This window comes from Leucopleurus acutus (genome assembly GCF_964270905.1).
Source record: "Leucopleurus acutus genome assembly, chromosome: 7".
Classification (NCBI taxonomy): Eukaryota; Metazoa; Chordata; class Mammalia; order Artiodactyla; family Delphinidae; genus Leucopleurus; species Leucopleurus acutus.
In genome coordinates, this window is record NC_139150.1 from 13,577,077 (window position 1) to 13,598,071 (window position 20,995).

General features: G+C 37.4%; 1 protein-coding gene across 2 annotated transcripts in view; it reads left to right on the top strand.

Moving 5' to 3' along the window:
- Positions 1–1,519: 1,519 nt before the first annotated feature.
- The window catches only part of C5 (complement C5), a 79,873-nt gene continuing 60,397 nt past the window's right edge, over positions 1,520–20,995 (top strand). For both annotated transcript variants that reach the window (XM_082843506.1, XM_082843507.1), the window contains exons 1-8: positions 1,520–1,635; positions 4,657–4,849; positions 6,773–6,935; positions 12,044–12,114; positions 13,562–13,653; positions 15,666–15,748; positions 18,072–18,162; positions 20,119–20,233. In XM_082843506.1, the coding sequence (XP_082699632.1) occupies positions 1,571–1,635; positions 4,657–4,849; positions 6,773–6,935; positions 12,044–12,114; positions 13,562–13,653; positions 15,666–15,748; positions 18,072–18,162; positions 20,119–20,233 (873 nt within the window). In that variant the 5' untranslated portion in view covers positions 1,520–1,570. The remainder of the gene's footprint in view (positions 1,636–4,656; positions 4,850–6,772; positions 6,936–12,043; positions 12,115–13,561; positions 13,654–15,665; positions 15,749–18,071; positions 18,163–20,118; positions 20,234–20,995) is intronic.

A 20,995-nucleotide genomic window follows, 5' to 3' on the forward strand; every position in this document is an offset into this window, starting at 1 on the left:
AAAGTTTAGTTAAAGACAATTGAGAATCTGTAAGTTGTTGAACTTCAGTTCTATCGAGAACCTTTGAGATCCATCGTTTTTTAAATGTTTTCTATCAGAGAAACATGCCGATGGTTAGTGATTGATATCACTTATCAGTATTGACTCCATAATACAAGCAAATAAGTGTCCTTCACTTCAGATATCATCTATGATCATTTGAGTGTTCTCGCTTTCTCCTAAGTATCTTTTCCCGAAAATGATGGCAAAAGTACTTTGTTTGTTTTAACTTGACCCATCTTTTGTAACCCAGTTTAATTATTTTACAAATTTCCTTCTGAAACAACTAGGTCAGACAATAGTGGCAGATTTTTGCCATTTCAATAACATATGTAGAGACACTGTTAGTGAAATTTGTATATCAAATTTTCCTTTGTGTGCCTTTTTTCCCAATAAACTCAGTACGAAAGTGTTGGTAAAATAGAACCTTATTAATTCAGAAGGATTGCCAATGTGACCGTAAAACATCTGAATTATAGTAAAATGTTTAGAGAAATCTGTTTTACTATTTTAAAATAGAGTACTTATTATATACTAGGCTAGAAATGAGTGCTAGTAAAAGGAAGGTAGTAAATAAAAACTTTCTCGTAAGCATAAAGTATCATAAAAATCTTAAAGATAAAATTTTTATTTCATTCTAAATTAATTACTAGACTCATTTGTCATAGGAAGCTTTGTTTTTCTTGTGCTCTTATATTAAAATAATTTAAAACCTCACTGAAAAGTAAGTTTATTTTTTAGAAAATAAAGATATTCTGTGCCTGAATGAATGCAAATTTTGAATTTGTGCTTTATGAATTAATAGATATTGCAGGATATCCATTCCCCACTAAAAACTAAAGAATTTGATTGGTCATTTATTCCCTAGAGAATGATGCAACATCCTCAACATGATGTTTTCATTGCCAGTCACAATCTTTTCTCTACCTAACATTCAGCTTCTTCTCTAGACTGGGACAGACCAAGGAATTATTCCATAGACTTCCTTTGCAGATCTGTCTTCTCCTTCCACCATTTCCAGTGCCAATGACACTACTGTTCAGGTCTTCTCTAGAAAGACACCTCATAAGCCCTCTCTAAACCAGGCCCATTCTAAAACTACCTCAGTGTGAAACTGAATCCAGGTGGGTCTCCATCTGTATCAGAGGGCCTCCAAAGGCATGCTCACAGATGATAAAACATCAGAGCAATTGCCTGGTTAAGAGATGAAAGGCCAAAGACAATGCAACTTACTGGTTTCTAATTTTGAGCCATTCATTTCAGTGCCAAACTCTTACGTTAGTATCCTTTTATTTGTATTCATCAAAATAAATTATCTAGGTGTAGGACTCTATAAAAAAATCTCCTACTTTTATACCTGGGCATTAAGGGGTGTTTCAGTTCCAATTTTACTTTTCCTACTTAGAAGTCCCTCTTCTTGACATTAATAATTAACCAGTAAACCAATTTACCCAAGTTCTTCAATCTCGGTTTATTTAAAAGGAGAGTAACTTCAGGAGCGTTATATCCATGGTTTACTGCTACCTCCAGCATGGGCCTGTGGGGCATACTTTGTTTTTTAATCTTCGTGGGGAAAAGTTGGGGACAGGAACAAACGTAAGTAAAACAACCCATCTTTATTTTTCAATGCATCTTATTAATGTGATGAGTGAAAAAGTAAATTCAACAGACTGTGTTAATTTGTTTTTTTGTTTGTTTTCTTTTTTTGCGGTACGCGGGCCTCTCACTGTTGTGGCCTCTCCCGTTGCGGAGCACAGGCTCCGAACACGCAGGCTTAGCAGCCATGGCTCACGGGCCCAGTCGCTCCGCGGCACGTGGGATCTTCCCGGACCGGGGCACGAACCCGTGTTCTCTGCATCGGCAGGCGGACTCTCAACCACTGCGCCACCAGGGAAGCCCCAGACTGTGTTAATTTGTAAATAACTTTCTACTTCTGGGAGCACTAAGTGAATAGTCTCACCTCTGAATAAGAAAGTCATGTAGCATTTTGATTTGATGAGTGGCTAACGACATGACAGTTTTAGGGGATTGTTACTTATAAAAATTTACATAAGTGATTATTCAAATTCCTCTTCAAAACAGCACAAACTAAACTCAAGATAATAAACTTTCTTGGTGTTTCTGGCTTGTTTCTATCTGGTGCAGAGTTTTCTTTGTTTTCCGTGTACTGTACATAGTAAAGCAAGGGTTACTTGGGGTTCAATTCTAAGCCTGTGGTTTGAAAAATCTATGGTTATAATTACTTCCAAATTTATGAGCTAATGCTTTATAAATTTTAGTGTTATTATTGAAATAATGTGTATTTTAAACTAAATCTTTAAAATATTGATATCATATCGAGAAATAACATTTTAGTACTGATAAGTAACTGGAGAATATCTAATCAAACCTACTCATTTCCTGTAAGGATAAATCCAGAAAGAGAAAGTAACTTGCCAAAGGTCACACCACTAAGAGAAACAGAAGTAGGACTTGTATTAAGGACTCCTCTTTACCGCTTCAATTTTTTCCCATTTTGTTATAAATGTATACTTTAAATATGTAAAATATATTATAAATATAAATGTATACTTAGGATGTCATAAATTTATAGCACTCTCCCAACCCTAACCTGATTTTCTCACATGGCCACAATCACCCCATTTCCTGGTTAGTTTTCGTTTATTCCTTCTTGAAAGACAGCCGACTGAAGTTCAGAGAAATTGGATTAAATGACTTCAAATTAGTGGTAGAACTAGGACTAGAACCTGGGTCCCATGATACTTAATTTTTTCTACTACACTGTACTGGCCCTTAATAAACATCTTCTCTCTTTCTCTGAAAAAGTGGGAGTATGCCATTTACAACATGGGAATCAATAAATTTAATTGATTGATTCAACAAAAATTTTTTGAGCACCTACTATGTGATAGGCACTGAGGATATAGTAGATGATACAGAGCTTGCATTCAAGTGGGAGAAGAAAATGATGAACCAATGAATGAACCAATGAGTGAATGAGTAAATAAATAAGGTCAGGTAGTTATTGGTACCATGAAGGAAAAAAATAAAGGAGAGTAAGAAGATAAAGAAATGATGGGGCACTATTTAAAAGTGTAGACAGGGAAGGTTCTCTAAGGAGGTGACACTCAAACAGAGCTTGAAGGAAGTAACAGAGCAAACCATGCAAATATCTGGAGAAAGAACATTCCAGGTAGAGACCAAACTAGAATTTGTGCCTCTCTGCAAGCTCAGTGGCCATATTCTCTACAACTATTGAAAGAGAATAAGAAAAGTATGAAATACTTTATAGCTACTAATGTATCAGTAAGGACAAAAGTCTGTATGAATGAGTGGTTCCAGAGCTGTCTTTTAGGGACCTGAAACATGAATTATTTTATATTTCACCACCACCACCACATAGACAATCAAAAGTAAAACAATACTAAACTGAAAAATATAAAACTTCTAACAATACCAAAATTAAAATAGCTTTTTTTTTCTAAATTTCTCTTGCAAAAATTCTTGATAAATTCAGTTTAGCCTAGCAATTGAAAGTGTTAATTCAGGAAACGGGCTGCTCGGGTTCAATTCCTAATTCTGTAATTTAATAGCTATGTGACCTTGGGGAAGTCAATTATCAGTTTCTTCCTCTGCAAAGTCAGAGTAATAGTAAGACTTTTTTCATAGAGGGGTTGTCACAACACAGTGAGTTATATATATATATATATATATATATATATATATATATATATATATATATGTCTTAAAATAGTGCCTAACACTGAGTAAGATTTCAGTAACTGTACCTTATTATCATCAAAGCTGAACATTCCTCATTTTCTGCTGTTCCTGGGTAAGCACATGGGGAATTGAGAAGATGAAATTATCGCAAACCACAAATAAATGTTGATTTAAAAATATCATTTTAAGTTGAGAATATGTGCCTATTTTATTTATTTTTATTTTATTTTATTTTTTGGCTGCATTGGGTCTTCGTTGCTGCGGGTGCACTTTCTCTAGTTGTGGTGAGCAGGGGCTACTCCCCATTATAGCGTGTGAGCTTCTTATTGTGGTGGCCTCTCCTGTTGCAGAGCACGGGCTCTAGGCACATGGGCTTCAGCAGTTGCAGCACGCGGGCTCAGCAGTTGTGGCTCGCGGGCTCTAGAGCGCAGGCTCAGTGGCTGTGCCACATGGGCCTTGTTGCTCTGCGGCATGTGGGATCTTCCCGGACCAGGGCTGGAACCCATGTCCCCTGCATTGGCAGGCGGATTCTTTTTTTTTTTTTTTTGCGGTATGTGGGCCTCTCACTGTTGTGGCCTCTCCCGTTGCGGAGCACAGGCTCCGGACGCGCAGGCTCAGCGGCCATGGCTCACAGGCCCAGCCGCTCTGCGGCATGTGGGATCTTCCCGGACCGGGGCACGAACCCGTGTCCCCTGCATCGGCAGACGGACTCTCAACCACTGCACCACCAGGGAAGCCCTGGCAGGTGGATTCTTAAACACTCTGCCACCAGCGAAGGCCCCAAATGTGCCTATTTTAAATTGAATCTCTCAAGTGAGATTTAAAAAAAAATCAGAAGTATAACAAAAAATGTCATATAAATATACTGTTCCTTCTCTTTTCCTATTTCAACAGGTATGTCATTTCAGCACCAAAAGTATTCTGTGTTGGAGCATCTGAAAATATTGTAATTCAAGTTTATGGATACACTGAAGAATTTGATGCAACAATCTCTATCAAAAGTTATCCTGACAAAAAATTTACTTATTCTTCAGGCCATGTTATTTTATCCACAGTAAATAAATTCCAAAATTCTGCACTCTTAACAGTATGTATTTATCCTTCAGTTTCTTTATATACATAGAATATTCTCAGTAAAATGTGTACCAAGTTTGAGTATTGATAACACAGAGATTTGATCATTTATACCACTCTACCACTGCGTGATTATTAGATGATGTCAGTCACTAATGAGTCATAAGCACAAGAATATTATACTTACTTCTAGGTTTGTACATATTTAAGTAACATTGTACTAAAAATAGTTTTTATTATATTGCAAATAATAAAAAGACAACACTGAGAGTCCTCCAAAACATTTTATCCTTTAAACGGGATCTGTGTATTACTCAGGTTTGAGAAACGCTGATCTAAATAAATTCTAACCAAATGTAGGAATTCTTTGATTAATGTTCTTGATGGTAAATGCTCTAACCTCTTAACAAATACTTCCACTTTTTAGGTTTATTAAGAAATACAATTCAGTTCCTAAAAGTAGACACTCTTATCTGATGCCATTAGCCACACACATGTGACTGTTACCTTTAAATTTAAATCAATCAAATGTAACTAAAATAAAAAATCCAGTTAATCACTCATACTAGCCACCTTTCAAGTGCTTAAATAGCCACAGGTAACTGGTGGCACCATACTGAACAGCTCTCCCTTATCACACAGAGCTCTGTTGAACAGTTCTAACTCAGATGGCTAATTGGAAAAGTAAATTAGGGTGGGGAAATCATAAAATTGATGCATACCTTAAGCATTTAACTTTATCTTAACGTTACAATGTATCTTTATTTGCTAATCATTAAATATTGTGCCCAGGTCTTTTCTTGGGTCCACTGGTTGGAGCAGAGATTCTTATTTATAATGTGTCACAGCCTTAACGAATCATTTGTTCTACAGTTTCTATTTCCTTAAAGTAGAGAAAGAACTTAGATACTTGCAAAGCAATCTGAGTGCAGAATCTTTATAGATTTTTACCGTTTTCCAAATTTTTACAGTACTCTCACATATCTAATTTAACATGGTTTGTTTTAGTGATTAACTTTTATCTCATGTTTTGAAAGACGAAGTTTTCATAAAAACACTTTTCTGGGCTTCCCTGGTGGCGCAGTGGTTGAGAGTCCACCTGCCGATGCAGTGGACACGGGTTCGTGACCTGGTCCGGGAAGATCCCACATGCCGCGGAGCGGCTGGGCCCGTGAGGCATGGCCGCTGAGCCTGCGCGTCCGGAGCCTGTGCTCCGCAACGGGAGAGGCCACAACAGTGAGAGGCCCGCGTACTGCAGAAAAAAAACCAAAAAACACTTTTCTTTCTTCTGTTACTTTCTGTGTATTAAATGTGCATATCATGCAGTGTAAAGTGGATCATTACAATTACATAGACAAATTGGAAAGCACATTGCTCAACCCATGGAAGCAGAAGGATGTAGATAGGATACAAAGTGTCCTGAACATCAGTCAGGATGTTGAACTGAGGGGATGGAGAACATGGGCTAATCCAACAAGCTGATGAAGTGAAAGTTTAAGAGAGCTCCTATAGTAGTAGTTTTTACTAAATGCATGTAAAATTTGGGAAGCACAGAACCAAAAAGATTTTTTTTGTGTGTGGTACGTGGGCCTCTAACTGTTGTGGCCTCTCCCATGCGGAGCACAGGCTCTAGACGCGCAGGCTCAGCGGCCATGGCTCACTGGCCTAGCCACTCCGCAGCATGTGGGATCTTCCCGGATCCGGGCACGAACCCGTGCCCCCTGCATAGGCAGGCAGACTCTCAACCACTGCGCCACCAGGGAAGCCCCCGAAAAACTTTTAATTGCTTAAAGCTAAATGTTGATTATGACATTTGATATTGAAGGGCTTTGGGCAAAATTTATTTACTACTTTGGCTCCTATACTACTTTTTAAATAACATGTTTTATATCCTTAAAATTATTTTACTCTTTTCCATCAACATTGTCTTTTACAGATACAACCCAAACAATTGTCTGGAGGACAAGACCCAGTTTCACATGTGTATTTGGATGTTGTATCAAAGCATTTTTCAAAATCAAAAAAAATGCCAATAACCTATGACAATGGATTCCTCTTCATTCATACAGACAAACCTGTTTACACTCCACACCAGTCAGGTAGATTATAAAATGCTTCTCTCTCTGGGGGCGGGGGAGTGGGATTGGGATTGACACTATACTGTAGAGGTTTTTGGGTTTTTTTCCCCAAGCTTGAGCAGCTGGGTAAATGATGATGGCATTTATTTAAACTGAACTCTGGATGTGGGGAAGAGTTTTTATTTATTTATTTATATTTTATATTGGAGTATAGTTGATTTACAATGTTGTGTTAGTTTCAAGTATACAGCAAAATGATTCAGTTATACATATACATATAACTATTCTTTTTCAAATTCTTTTCCCATTGAGGTTATTACAGAATATTGAGCAGAGGGCCCTGTGCTATACAGTAGGTCCTTGTTGGTTATCTATTTTAAATATAGTAGTGTGAACACTCCCAAACTCATTCTATGAGGCCACCATCACCCTGATACCAAAACCAGACAAAGATACCACAAAAAAAGTAAATTACTGGCCAATATCACTGTAGAGCTTTTTAAAACTTGAATTTAAGTGGAGATAGGTTTCCAACTTGCTCAAAAGAGTCTCAATTCCCAGTGATTTTTACACTTATAAATATCATTTTAATTTTAAATTCATACAGAAATTGTTAAACAATTAAACAGAATTAATTTTAAATTTGATTTTAAATATAAATCTTAAATTCATATGGAAATGGCAAAAATTAACAGTTATATTATCTACCTCATCAGTTATTCCCATGTAGAAAAAAAACTATTTAAGAATTGTGAAATGTAGTGTTAGGTCTTATTATTAAACAAGTTTAAGATGTAACTGCAAATATTATTTTGGCAATGAGAAGATAATTTATTATAAAGCAGTGATCATAAAAAAAGGTCTATTACTTTGGAGCTAATCCTCAAATTCAGAAAACAAATCAAACCCTAAGAATCAGATGTTTCAGCAAAATATAAACTAAATCACAGAAATATATGGATATTAATTTTCTAAAGGGATCTGCCTAAAGAAAGTTCCTATTAGAACATTGTTTTGTATTCTTGGTTTATCTGTTAGAGGGGGAAAGGGCAGGATAGCCAGTCAAAACTCTGGGATTGACAATTGACTGGATTTATTCCTAAGAAACCAACAATAAACACAGAAAAGTGTGAATGCTGACCACATATGTTCATGTGTCTGCAAAACCTTCGATTCCTCCATCACTCCTTGTTACCAGAATTAACTTTTGAGCACATCAGAGATGGAATTATGAGAGAACTGTATGTGGAAGGGGGAGGTTATGGAGTTTCAATAATGACATTATTGGTGAAGGAAAGAGGAAGGGAGGCAGGACCAGCCAGCTTTGTTGAAAACATTTCAGGTAGTAGATACCTGCTGCATATTGGTTGATGTTGATAGTATGGGGTGGAACAGGCCTGCACCACTACCTTTTTAGCAGGAGCTCCTGTTATGACCAGCTCAGAAAGGAAAGGCCTAGAGAGGGTGGGGTATTGCTTTCGGCTTGGACAGAATATCATAGCCAGAATAGTACTCTCTTGACTCCAGGATGACTTGGTGTACATGGAGATAGTCTCTGCCCATAAAGCTTGGGCCCTATTTAAACATCATACCCAGAAACAAATATATCCATGCCCTTGTGTTCCTCCTATGTTAGAGGAAGCTTCATTAATTGGGTCCTGTTGACACTACCTACTATTTAGCATCCTCATCTTTGTCCAACAAGTAGTCTGATACCCAGAGCCTGGGACCTCTCTTAGCTATCAAGGCTTTCCTTAAGAATAGCCTTGGGACTTCCCTGGTGGTACAGTGGTTAAGAATCCACCTTGCAATGCAGGGGATGTGGGTTTGATCCCTGGTCGGGGAGCTAAGATCCCACATGCCTCGTGGCCAAAAGACCAAAACATAAAACAGAAGCGGTATTATAACAGATTCAATGAAGACTTTAAAAATGGTCCACATCAAAAAAGTCTTAAAAAAAAATTAAGAACAGCCTCATATGTTATTTCTTTGTCAGAACTTTAGTGTAAGAAGATGTGGTATCCTCATCTATTCTAATCATAGAGGAGAACTAGAGAACTTTCTTCTAAATTTCTTTTTTTAATATATTTATTTATTTATTTTTGGGTGTGTTGGGTCTTCATTGCTGTGTGCAGGCTTTCTCTAGTTGTGGCAAGTGGGGGCTACTCTTCGTTGCGGTGCACGGTGGCTTCTCATTGCAGAGCATGGGCTCTAGGCACGTAGTTGTGGCACACGGGCTCATTAGTTGTGGCTTGCAGGCTTAGTTGCTCTGCATCATGTGGGATCTTCCTGGACCAGGGCTCGAACCAGTGTCTCCTGCATTGGCAGGCGGATTCTTAACCACTGCGCCACCAGGGAAGCCACTCCTCTAAATATTGACTCATTGGGACTTCCCTGGTGGTCCAGTGGGTAAGACTCTGCGCTCCCAGTGCAGGGGGCCGGGGTTCGATCCCTGGTCAGGGAACAAGATCCTGCATGCATGCCGCAACTAAGAGTTAGCATGCTGCAACTAAAAGATCCCGCATGCCACAACAAAGATCCTGGGTGCCACGACTAAGACCCAGCGCAGCCAAAATAAATAAATAAAATTTAAAAATTAAATAAATCTTTTAAAATAAATAAATAAATATTGACTCATTACTGAGAAGTAGTGAAGTATAGTGGTCAAAAGCAAACTCTGGAGCCAAATTGTTGGGTTCAAATCCCAGCTTGGGCTCTTATTAGCTCTGTGACCCTGTGTGAGTTAATATTTCTGAGCCCCATTTTCCTCATCTGTATAATGGAGATAATAATAGAACTTATAGAGTTGTTGTGAGAGTTAAGTGAATTCATATGTATCAATACTTCAAACACTGCCTACCACAGAGTAAGCACTAGGAAAGTATTTCCCATTATCATTTAATCTGTGGAATAGCGTAAAGCCTTATTTACACAGAAGAAAAAGAATGATTGAGAAGTAATTCTTTTAAAAATTGATTACATCTTGCTGTTTATAGCTCTAATGTCCCAATGCACACATTTAATCTGAAGATCGTTGAGGGATTTTTCTTATAAGCATCTTTAGGATAGAGGCTTAAATCTTCAAGCCTTTATAGGACAAAGGCCTTCAGAGTATTGACCAAAATCCTTCAATTTCACACAGCCTGTGTCCTGCCTTCCCCTCCAACCTTATCACCCACCATGTTCCCCTTCATCGGTGGACACCAGCCAAGCTGACCTCTTTTCAGTTGCTTTCTCACACCATTTTCCTATCCACAGTAAAGCTTGTGTACCTCTTCCTGGTATATTCATGCCCCTTCCTTGCCTTCTTAACTCCTACTCAACCCTTACATGCCATCCCATAAAGGGCAGCCTTCTCTGCTTCAAAGCTCCCTCTTCCACACTCAGAAAGCCAGGGAGTGTCTTTTATAGCACTTCCTACCCCTGGAATTTTACATTTACTTTGTGTCATCTTGTGTTTGCCTCTCTCCCCACTCCATTAGAGGAATTCCATGTCTGATTTGTCACCACCATATCTCTGTGCCTAGCATAGTATCTGCACATAGAAGGCATTCAATATACATTTTTAAATTAATAAGCTATATCTTTGGTACAAAAAAATTATTAATCTTACCTTTGATACACCATTGCTATGAAGACAAGATTAATTTTCTAACCTAACACAAAATGGGTTAGAAAGTGAACAAGTAGTAGCCATAGAAGTAGTATAAAATAAAAATAATAAACATTTATTGATTAGTTATTATGTGCCGGGTTATGCAAAAGCTTTGTCTCATTTAGGCTCACATACTATGAAGCAGATACTAGCAATCCTATTTTACAGATGCAGGAACTAAGGTGTAGAGGGATTAGGTATCCTGCTCTGGGTCACATTAGAAAGTGGCAGAGGCAGGAGTGAAACCCAAGTTTTGAACTCGAGGGCCTGAGCTCTTAACTTTTGTGGGATACTGCCTCTGGCAGCATCCCAGTGATGCTCAGGCCTGGACCAGGTATGTTCATAAAGCAGGAGGGAAGACTCGAGGAGAGAGACAGGGGTGAGGGGACAGCAGAGTGGAGGGATTTACTGAGCATTTTGCTTTGATCTTATGGTATAGTGAAACAAATTTTAGAGCGCTTAACACGTGGCTTCTTGTGTAGAGCTTTGCATAATACCGACCCTTTAAAAGGTTTATGGCATCAGCTCAATTTTATTTTGTGGTTAAATTTTGGCCATGAAATGATTTGAGTATCAGTAAAACCCTAGAGAAATTATAATATGTCATTGGAAGGAACTAGATCAGCAAGTCTCAAGCAGCTATGAGTTAAAAGCTAAGCAGATGCTTTTTTTTAAAAGGTGGGGATCTATTAACTGACAGAAAGAAGTGGAAGAGAACTAATTGTTATTGAGCCCCTGCCATTATTCTTTTAACAATGAGAGAACAATTGTAGGATCTGCCTCAATAAATATAACAAAACCATAGAATTCAGTGCTATCTTTAGTAACAATAAGAGACAATTTGGGGCCTTGTTGTAAGAGTGTATAATGTCTGAAACAAAGTACCTAATTTTCCATTAAAATCTTCAACTTTAATATGAGACAATTTATTATACTCCCATATAACCATATGGTAGACATCACTATTTTGCTACTATGAAATTCTTTTTTTTTTTTTTTTTTTTGGTCCATGCCGTGTGGCATGCGGGATGTGGGATCTTAGTTCCCTGACCAGGGATCAAACCTGTGTCCCCTGCATTGGGAGCGCAGAGTCTTATCCGCTGGACCACCAGGGAAGTCCCTACTATGAAATTCTTTATAAACAGTGGTCTAATTACAGATATAACTAATTTTATACTATATATTTATTCCCAAAAAGATGTATGTAAATATATTTTAATAAAATGAACTGTACTTTAAATTCACTAGAAAGTAGCTCTTTAAAGGAATCCAAAAGGATTCTCTTTAAAAGAAAAAAATCATTGGTATGTATATGTCTACAAACTAACTTTTCCTTTCTTTTAAATATGGATTTTCATGTATGACTGTGTATTGAATTTTTAAAATGAAGCTCATCTCTTTTAAGGGTGACTATTGTAAAAAATCAAAATACTGTGCTTAGCAAAGTTTTTGATGATATCAATTATTCTTACAGTAAAGGTTAGAGTTTATTCACTGAACGATGACTTGAAGCCAGCCAAAAGAGAAACTGTCTTAACTTTCATAGTAAGTATGTTATTTATTTGGATGAGATACTCTGTTCCATAATCCTGCCCTCACACCATACTAACTCATTCAGTGTTCAGGAAATGGTTGTTGAACACCTTCTGTGAGTATAAAATTGTAGGTTTATACCTCTACAATATGTAAAAACCTCATGAAAATGAAATCTCAACAAGTTATGTTTTGAACTAAATCATTTAAATATATCCTTCATGATTTATATCTTGAAGAACACTGATCAATCACTAAGAATTAGTTGAATGCCTATTATGTCTGAGATTTTTTATTTGTACAATACACTTGAGCACTTTAGGCTTTAGTAACTAACATACTAACACATGAAAAATAGTGCTAACCCATGAGATAAAGATCAGCTGTTATCAGCTTTTCATCAGCCATGACATATGTAACAGATGATATGCACATGTGAAATAAACTTCCATGGTCTTCCCAGTTCGTGTCACAACCCTACAAATTTTTGTGGGGAGATAACTGCTCACCTATTAACAGTAGGTGTACTAGTAATTGGTCCTTCACTATAGGTTGCAGTACCTTTCCTCCTACTCAAATAACCAAAAACCCGAAAACCTTAACAGAGCACAAATGAAAAAGAGGATTGTATCGGAATAACCTTGAATCCTTCATAACTTACAAAAATCATAAAACTTTCACAAACTTTAACATCTGACTATTTTATAATGAATTAATTGAGAAGCATCCAGAGTGTTCCAAGATTGTGGTGGATAACTATTGACATAGACTGCAAACTTACAAAATGTCTAGCTAATAAATGCATTTTACAGCATATTTGCTTTGGAAAGCTTCAGATGAACACATACAGAATTTAGATTCAGGTATCTGTAAAGCATGTAAGTTCATATTTCATACATTATAACATCAGTTTTTGTCATACTTCTTTTTTTTCTTTAGTTGTACAATAAAGAGTTGAATCTCTTCTAGATAACTGAGACTAGGATACCCAGGACCCTGATTTACTCCCCCCCCCCCCACCCCCGGTGAGGCAGGAGATGGAAGAGGGTCCAAAAAGAGGGAGGGAAGTGGCTTAAATTAACCATATTTGCATTTCACAACATTTAAATGATTTTCCTCCTTCATATTTAATTTGAAGACATGGATATTTGTTAGTAAATATTTCTGTAGATCAAAGACAATATAATCGGGCTTCCCTGGTGGCGCAGTGGTTGAGAGTCCCCCTGCCGATGCAGGGGACACGGGTTCGTGCCCCGGTCCGGGAAGATCCCACATGCCGTGGAGCGGCTGGGCCCGTGAGCCATGGCCGCCGAGCCTGCGCGTCCGGAGCCTGTGCTCCGCAACGGGAGAGGCCACAGCAGTGAGAGGCCCGCATACCGCAAAAAAAAAAAAAAGAAAAAGACAATATAATCAGTTAATTTTAAAAATGTGATTTGAAGTTGTTTGTTTTTATTCAAAGGATCCTGAAGGATCAGAAGTTGACATGGTAGAAGAAAATGATTATACTGGAATTGTCTCTTTTCCTGACTTCAAGATTCCATCTAATCCTAAGTATTTTAAAGTATTTGTTAATAAAGTTTTCTCTAAAAAGCACATCTGAAACTTTTGGTTGTGAGGTAGATAACCAGTCAAATGGAGCCACCTAGTGTTAACAAAGGGTAGGTGTGAAGGAAATGAGGATATACAAACTCCTTTCAAGTCTAATTAGAAGCTAGGCTCAGGTTCTGGCAAAACAAACAAACCACTCCCAATACTTCTTACCAATCCTCTTTACGTATAGAAATTAAAATTTGGAAGAGGCAAAAAACAGTCCCCAGTCCTTTTTTTTTTCTTCCCATCAAAACCGTCAACCCTCCACCCTTCAAGGAATCTAATAGACTATCAGTCTAAAAGGCTGGTATTATCCCATGCCTAGCTCTGAGAGTTATAAAAATATTGGTCCCCTGTAGTCTTTACTGCACAGAATACCAGAAGACAGATTTCAAGAGGGAGGGTGTTATTAATTTCCTCCATTTGGCCACATGCTAAAGGATTAAGAACAGAACCCAATGTGAAAAAAATTTAGTGAACACATTCCTGGTATACGCAAAGTACAACGAGAATGAGAAATTCAAAACAGAAATAAAGAATCCACAGTCCCTGTCTGCAAGGAACTTAGAGGAGAACAAATAAGATAAGTGCACCTATAAAATGACTACAATATCACTTTAAAGCAAAATCTTTTTATGGTCATTTTTGTCTGCCCTCTAGAATCGAGTTTGCAGTTAATTCACTGTACTGAAGATTTTCTAGAAATTTGGATGAAATTGGGGGATTTAAATAATTTGGATAATTTTTAAATTTTGTACTTCCTTTAAAATATTACACGCTCCATAGCACAGAATTTATCCAGTTATTTTATAATTATTATCATTTCTCCAACTTCATCTTCTGTCATTTGCTCCATGACAGATTATGTCAGCCATGACCAGTATTGTCTTACCCCAGTACATTTGCACATGTTGTCCCTTCTGCTTAGAATGTATTCCACCTTGCTCTTTACAAGGCTGGCTTCCTTTCATTCTTTAGGACACAGGGTAAATGCTCCCTTTTCAAAGAAGTTATCCCTGGATGCATGATCTAATGTAGTCTCTCTCTTCCTTTTACTCTCTTGTTTATTTTCTTCATGGCACTTATCTCAGTTTTGTAAGTAATTATTTATTAATTTACTTGCCTTTTATTCCCCACTAGACTGTAAACTCCTTGAGGACAGGAGTCTTGTCCATATTGGTCACTTTTGAATCACTAGCACCTCAACATAGCAGGCACTTGATAAATTTCTTTGTGTAAATGATGATGATAACCATAATATTAAACTTTATTGATTGCATAACCAGTGTGCAAGATAGATTTTATTTTTCCCATTTCACAAATGAATCTAAGTAATTTGCTCAAGTCCAATCTGCTACTAAACGTAAAAGTGGGGATTTGGACTCCCATGGACTAGTAACTCTGGGAAGACAGGATCTCTTCTATCTTGTTCATTTTTTATCTCCAGTGCTTAATCCAGTTCTCAGTCAATATTTTTGAATGAAGGTTGTGAAACTCAGATCATTTTCCTATTTAAACAAACCATATTTTGTCCCCAACCAAAATTTCATTTATGTGAAGTGTGAATTTTATCATCTGGATAGGCTTGACCTGTATTATATGTTTCTAGAGACATTGTTATGGATTTTCTACTACAGGGTGGATTTTAGTATTATGTTAGTATAATTAAGCTCCAGGATTAGTAAATTTTCAAGTATCATAAGCTCTTCAAATCAAAGCTATTATATTGAGATAAAAATACCTGAAAAAAATCACAATGTATGAAAACTAATTACTAAATAATTTCTATTATCTTGAAAATGCTCAGTTATTTCTGTTTATTGCTTTAAAATCTGTTGTCAAAAAAAAAGTACGTAGGCTATATACATCTTTACCTACCTCTCCCTCTTTAAAATGGGAATTGATTAGATTTTCTTTGGGTGAATTAAAAACATTTGATGACTTCTGTAATTATAAATATTTTGCTTCCATAGATATGGTGTATGGACAGTTCGAGCTAAATATAAAGAAGACTTTTCAACAACTGGAACCGCATATTTTGAAATTAAAGAATATGGTAATTTCTTACAATTAAAAGTTCACCTATAAAGAGTTAGTATTTTTGCAATAATTCTTTTCATGAATGAACTTAATGCAAAATCACTCCCAGATGAAGATGAGGCCACTTGCTGGTATGGTTAGAAGTACTGCTCAAGGGGGTGGGCAGAGTTGTCCAAATGCCTAGGCTCTAGTTCTAGCTGCCCTTGGTAACACTGAACAAGAACACCAGTCTCTCTGGACTTGTCTTCCTCTTTATAGAGCCTCAAGAGACGTAGTCCCCTGAGGAACTTGACTAGTTAAGGTCCTTTCCAGAATTATGATTTTAGGAGAAACTTAAAGAATCAGAGTTGAGGTGAGCAGAACCTGATAAGACTAATAGATGATTTACTGAATTCATTACAACCAGCTAGTGACAGAACAAGAACATTTGGATTTCCTTACCCCTAGTCCAGTGCTATTTTCCTTCTAGCTCACAAATTCCTAATACATTGATCCAAAATTTTAAGATATTCTTATTTTGAAATCAATCATATTAATGGATTAATAATTAACATATAAACAGCTTAACCTTTCCATTTCTTGTGGTTGTTTACTAGAGTATTTGTGTGCTCTGATATCAAATTTAACTTTCTTTTTCTTGAAGTCATTTTTTTATTCCCCAGGAGACTCATAATAATGTGGCAAATAACACGAATTTTAACAATTAACAAACGGTGACAAAGCAAATTTATTATAATGAAACTCAACTTTAAAGATTATAGGCTCTAAGTAACATATAATCCTGACTGATCCCCCTTCCTCCAAGTGTTTTTGCTGCTTCTTGTAGATAACTAAAAATTCATCCACCTCTTATTATCTGCAGCCACACATTGATTTTACCACCAGGCTCCCTCCTGGTCTACTGCAACCCCCACTAATTGCTATCTCTGCTTCAAAGATATTCTCTCTTGGTATTAGCCAAAATAACCTTGAAATGCAAACTTTGTCATGTTATTTCTCTATTGAAAAGTCCCCAGTATCTCCTCATTCCCACCTCTTTTTCAGCCTCATTTATACCACTCCAGGAATGGTGACTTTGCATTTGATGTTCCATCTGCCTGCAACACCCTCCCTCTCCCTCTTGCCTAGCCAACTCCTACTCACCTTTCAAGTCTCAGTTGAAAAGCCATTTATTCAGTGAAGTTTTCCCTAAATTCTTTTTCCTGGGAAGGATTCCCTGTACTTATTTATATCAGTTTTCATAACTGTCATCTGTCATTTAGGTGTTTGTGTAATTCTTTGCTTATGCCTGTCTTCCCTGCTTGACTGTGAGCTCATTAAGGGCAGGGTTTGTGTCCTTTTCATTGGTATATCACTGTTGGCAGGAGTATGCAGGCTACATGGCACCTAGGTACTGGATGAAAGGATGAAATATTTTCCTCTACTTCATATCCTGGGGAGAACACATCTGTCTTGATCTTTAATAACATAGGAATGCAGCCCAGAGCAACAAATTGCATTGCTCTTTTTCTTCTGTTTTTCACCATTTAGAAAACACATAAGCCCTATCTGAAGCCAACTATCTCACTTACTCTCCCGTGTCAGTCTTTGTCTACAATATCAAGGTCATACAATCACCCAATTTTCTACTAACTGTTGTGCAGGTTAATAGAATTAGAATCTGTAAGCCTCAGTACACAGTCTGAGTTAGTATAAAGAGAAGACAGTGCCATTTTGACAGATGAAATTGTTTTCTCTTGGGCAATCAAGATACCAAAGAGAGGAAAAAACCCTCCTTCCTTTCTGCCCTAATTTTTAATTTTTTATGAAGGTTCTTTCTTGTAGCTAATTGTAAGCTCTCTCTTCTTGACTAAAGTGAGAGTTTTATGTTGGAATTTGGAGACTGGATGGATTTTTCTACTAGATAAAAAAAGGAAATATTAAATAAGCAAGAAATTTCTTTTTCCATTTTGAATGTAATAAACATTTGTTGAGCACATACTATATTTGCGATTCATGAGAAGGATGGGAGGGGGAGACATACAAAGATAAAGAGAGAATAGTCTTTTTTGTTTCAAGGAGCCAATACTCTAGTGGAGGAAATAATCGATTGCCTATAATAAGTGCTGAAATCAAAGTATAAGTGAAGTGTTTCCAGTACATAGAGGATGGATTGACCTCTGATTGGCAGAATGGGAGGCTCCCCAAAAATAGTGTTGTTGTTGATGATAATGATGACAAAGTGGATGTTCTGCTGATGTAGCAGCTTATCCAGCTAATCCAGAAATACAGTTGGTTGCTATGATTTAAAGACTACTCTAAATTAAATGGTAATGTTGCCTCTTTGTTTTTATTTTCAGTGTTGCCACACTTTTCTATCTCAATAGAAACAGAAAATAATTTCATTGGTTATAAGGACTTTAATAATTTTGAAATTACTATAAAAGCAAGGTAAGAAAGTTTTTTTTTTTTTTCAGATTATCTAGCTGAACTGAGTTCCAACTCTGGTGACAGTTGCCCAGAGTGAGATGTGTGATCTTTTTCCAGTTTTACTGAGATATAATTGACATATAACATTGTGCAAGTTTAAGGTATACAATGTGTTGAGTTGATAGATTTATATATCGCTGAGATCTGTGATTTAGTGGCAATATCTTCCATTACTTTGAAACCGACTGATTGAGAAGACACTATGCCTATAGTTTATTAGCTCATACTGATTTTAGCTGATTCTGATTTTAGCTTTGTTGGTTATTCACCAGAGGGGGGGTGGGAAATCCTAAAGATTTAAGTTCAATGTGTATGTTTAGGAACCAGCATGACTTAGGATATTGGGACTGAGATATGAAACCTTCACTTCTTGTCATTTTTAATGGCTTAATCAGCCAGCTAATGCTGCATAACTGCTCTAAGATCTAATGCCTTAAAACCATAGCCATTTACGAGTCAGCTGGGCAGTTCTGCTGATCTGGGCCAGGCCAACGTCAGTGGGGCTCGCCCATGTGCCTGCAGTCAGTTGGCAGGTCAGCTGGGGGCCAGCTGGTTTAGGGAGGTCTTACTCACATGCCTGGCAGCTGGCTAGCAGTTGACTGAAGCTACAAGGATGATTGGACCATGTGTGTTTCTCATCAACCAACTGGCTAGCCTGTAGCAGCAGCAATGCTCAAAGAGAGAAAATGAGAGCATAAAAGTCCTCTTGAGGTTTACACTTTGAGACTGGCACACCATCACTTCCAACACATTCTTTTATTTTTTTTCTATACGCGGGCCTCTCACTGTTGTGGCCTCTCCCGTTGCAGAGCACAGGCTCTGGACGCGCAGGCTCAGCGCTATGTCCCCTGCATCGGCAGGCGGACTCTCAACCACTGCGCCACCAGGGAAGCCCCCAACACATTCTTTTGACCAAAGCAAATTACAAGACCAGCACAAAGGAAATAGACTCCCTTCACACCCAAGGAGCTGCAAAAGTGGTGGATACATGGAGAGGTGGAGAATTGGGGTTATTTTTGCAAGCAATCTACCACAAAAGCTTAGGTCATTTAAAAATGACGATATACTGTAGTTATTAATAACATTAACCAATTTATATAACTATATGTGTCAAGCACTTTTGAAAGCACTCTGTACATATTACCTCATTTAAGCTTTACGAAAACTCTATGAGGTAGATACTGTTACTATCCCCACATTACAAATGGAAAAACAGAGGTACATAAATGTTAAGTAATTTGCCCAAGATCATACAACTAGTAAGTCACTTGGCCTGTCTCATTCCAGAATACATGCCCTCAAATGCTACCCTATACTGCCTCTCTTACTAGCATTTATTCCTCAAATAGAGTGTTTGTCCCTTAATCTAAACCAGCATAAAATGCTCACTTGACAGAGAATTGTAGAAATTGACTTCTTTTAATGGAGAGACTTATTTTTTTGTTCAAACTATGAATAAGGAAAGTTAGCTCTTGCTATAGTATTTGCTGTGCAGAAAGTTTTCTTTATTATTACTTTAATTCTAAACTAAAAAAGGAAGTATGCAGTTAGAATTTTTAAAAAGAACATATAACTCTGAGATCGGGCATGCTGCTTTTAAAAACATAAAAGAAGATAAAGAGCAGCTCTCCACTGGTATCAAAATCATTGAGCAAGTGATGTGTCCTGTAAGAAAGGGCCCCAGACCTGACTCTTTTGATCTCCTCAAGATCAGTTTTTTTCATCTAGCACATAGTAATAAAAATCTGTACTTTGGCTTTATTATTGTAGCTTTATGAGGATGAAATATAACAGTGGATGGAAGGCACTTTAAAGTGTATCAAATGCTTTATGTAATTTTGAATTGTTATATTTTATCCAGATTTTATTATTGTAACCCTGTTAGCAAAACAATTTTATGGTATGATTGTTTGACAGATATTTTTATAATAAAGTCGTCAACGAGGCTGACGTTTATATCTTTTTTGGAATAAGAGAAGACTTAAAAGATAATCAAAAAGAAATGATGCAAAAAGCAATGCAAAGCACAGTGGTAAGAGATTCACTTGTACCTAAAGATCCGTCATGAATGCTAGAGATGGAAAGTGACTTAAAATTCATCTAGTCCAATCTCTCATTTTAAATAGGTGTAGAAATTGAAACTTAAAATCCTCTGTTGGTTTCTCACTATCCTTAGGATAAAGTTCACTTTCCTTGGCATCAGCTCCCCTCACCAGCCCATCTCTCCCTTTCTTCTCCCTTGCACTGGTCACTTCAGTTTCTCAAAATTACCCTAGTCTCTCTTGCCTCCAGGTCTTTGCAGAGTTGCTCCTTCTGCTTGGGAATGCTCTTTCCCTTTGTTCCCTCCTGCCTCTTCTTTGCCCAGGTAATTCCTTCTCATTCTTTGTCTCAATGTGGACACACTTTCTACTCCCTCAGACCTTGAGTCGCTCTCAGTGGAGCACGTTTCACACTTCATTGCAGTGGTTCTCAACCAGGGATGACTTTTACCCCCAAGGGGACATTTGGTAATGTCCAGAGACATTTGTGGTTGTCACAACTGGGGAAGAGGATCATACGGGCACTTAGTGGGTAGAGGCCAGGGATGCTGTGAAACTCCTTCAGGACAGTGCCCCACAACAAAGAATTATCCTGTACAAATGAAGTCAATAGTGCTGAGAAACCCTTCTTATTGTATGGTTTATTTACTTCTCTATCATTCTCTACACAAAACTCTTTGGGGGTCTGAATCATTCCCATTGTATGCCCAGAGCCAGCCTCGTTCCTGGCAAAACGTAGGTGCTCTATAAAAATT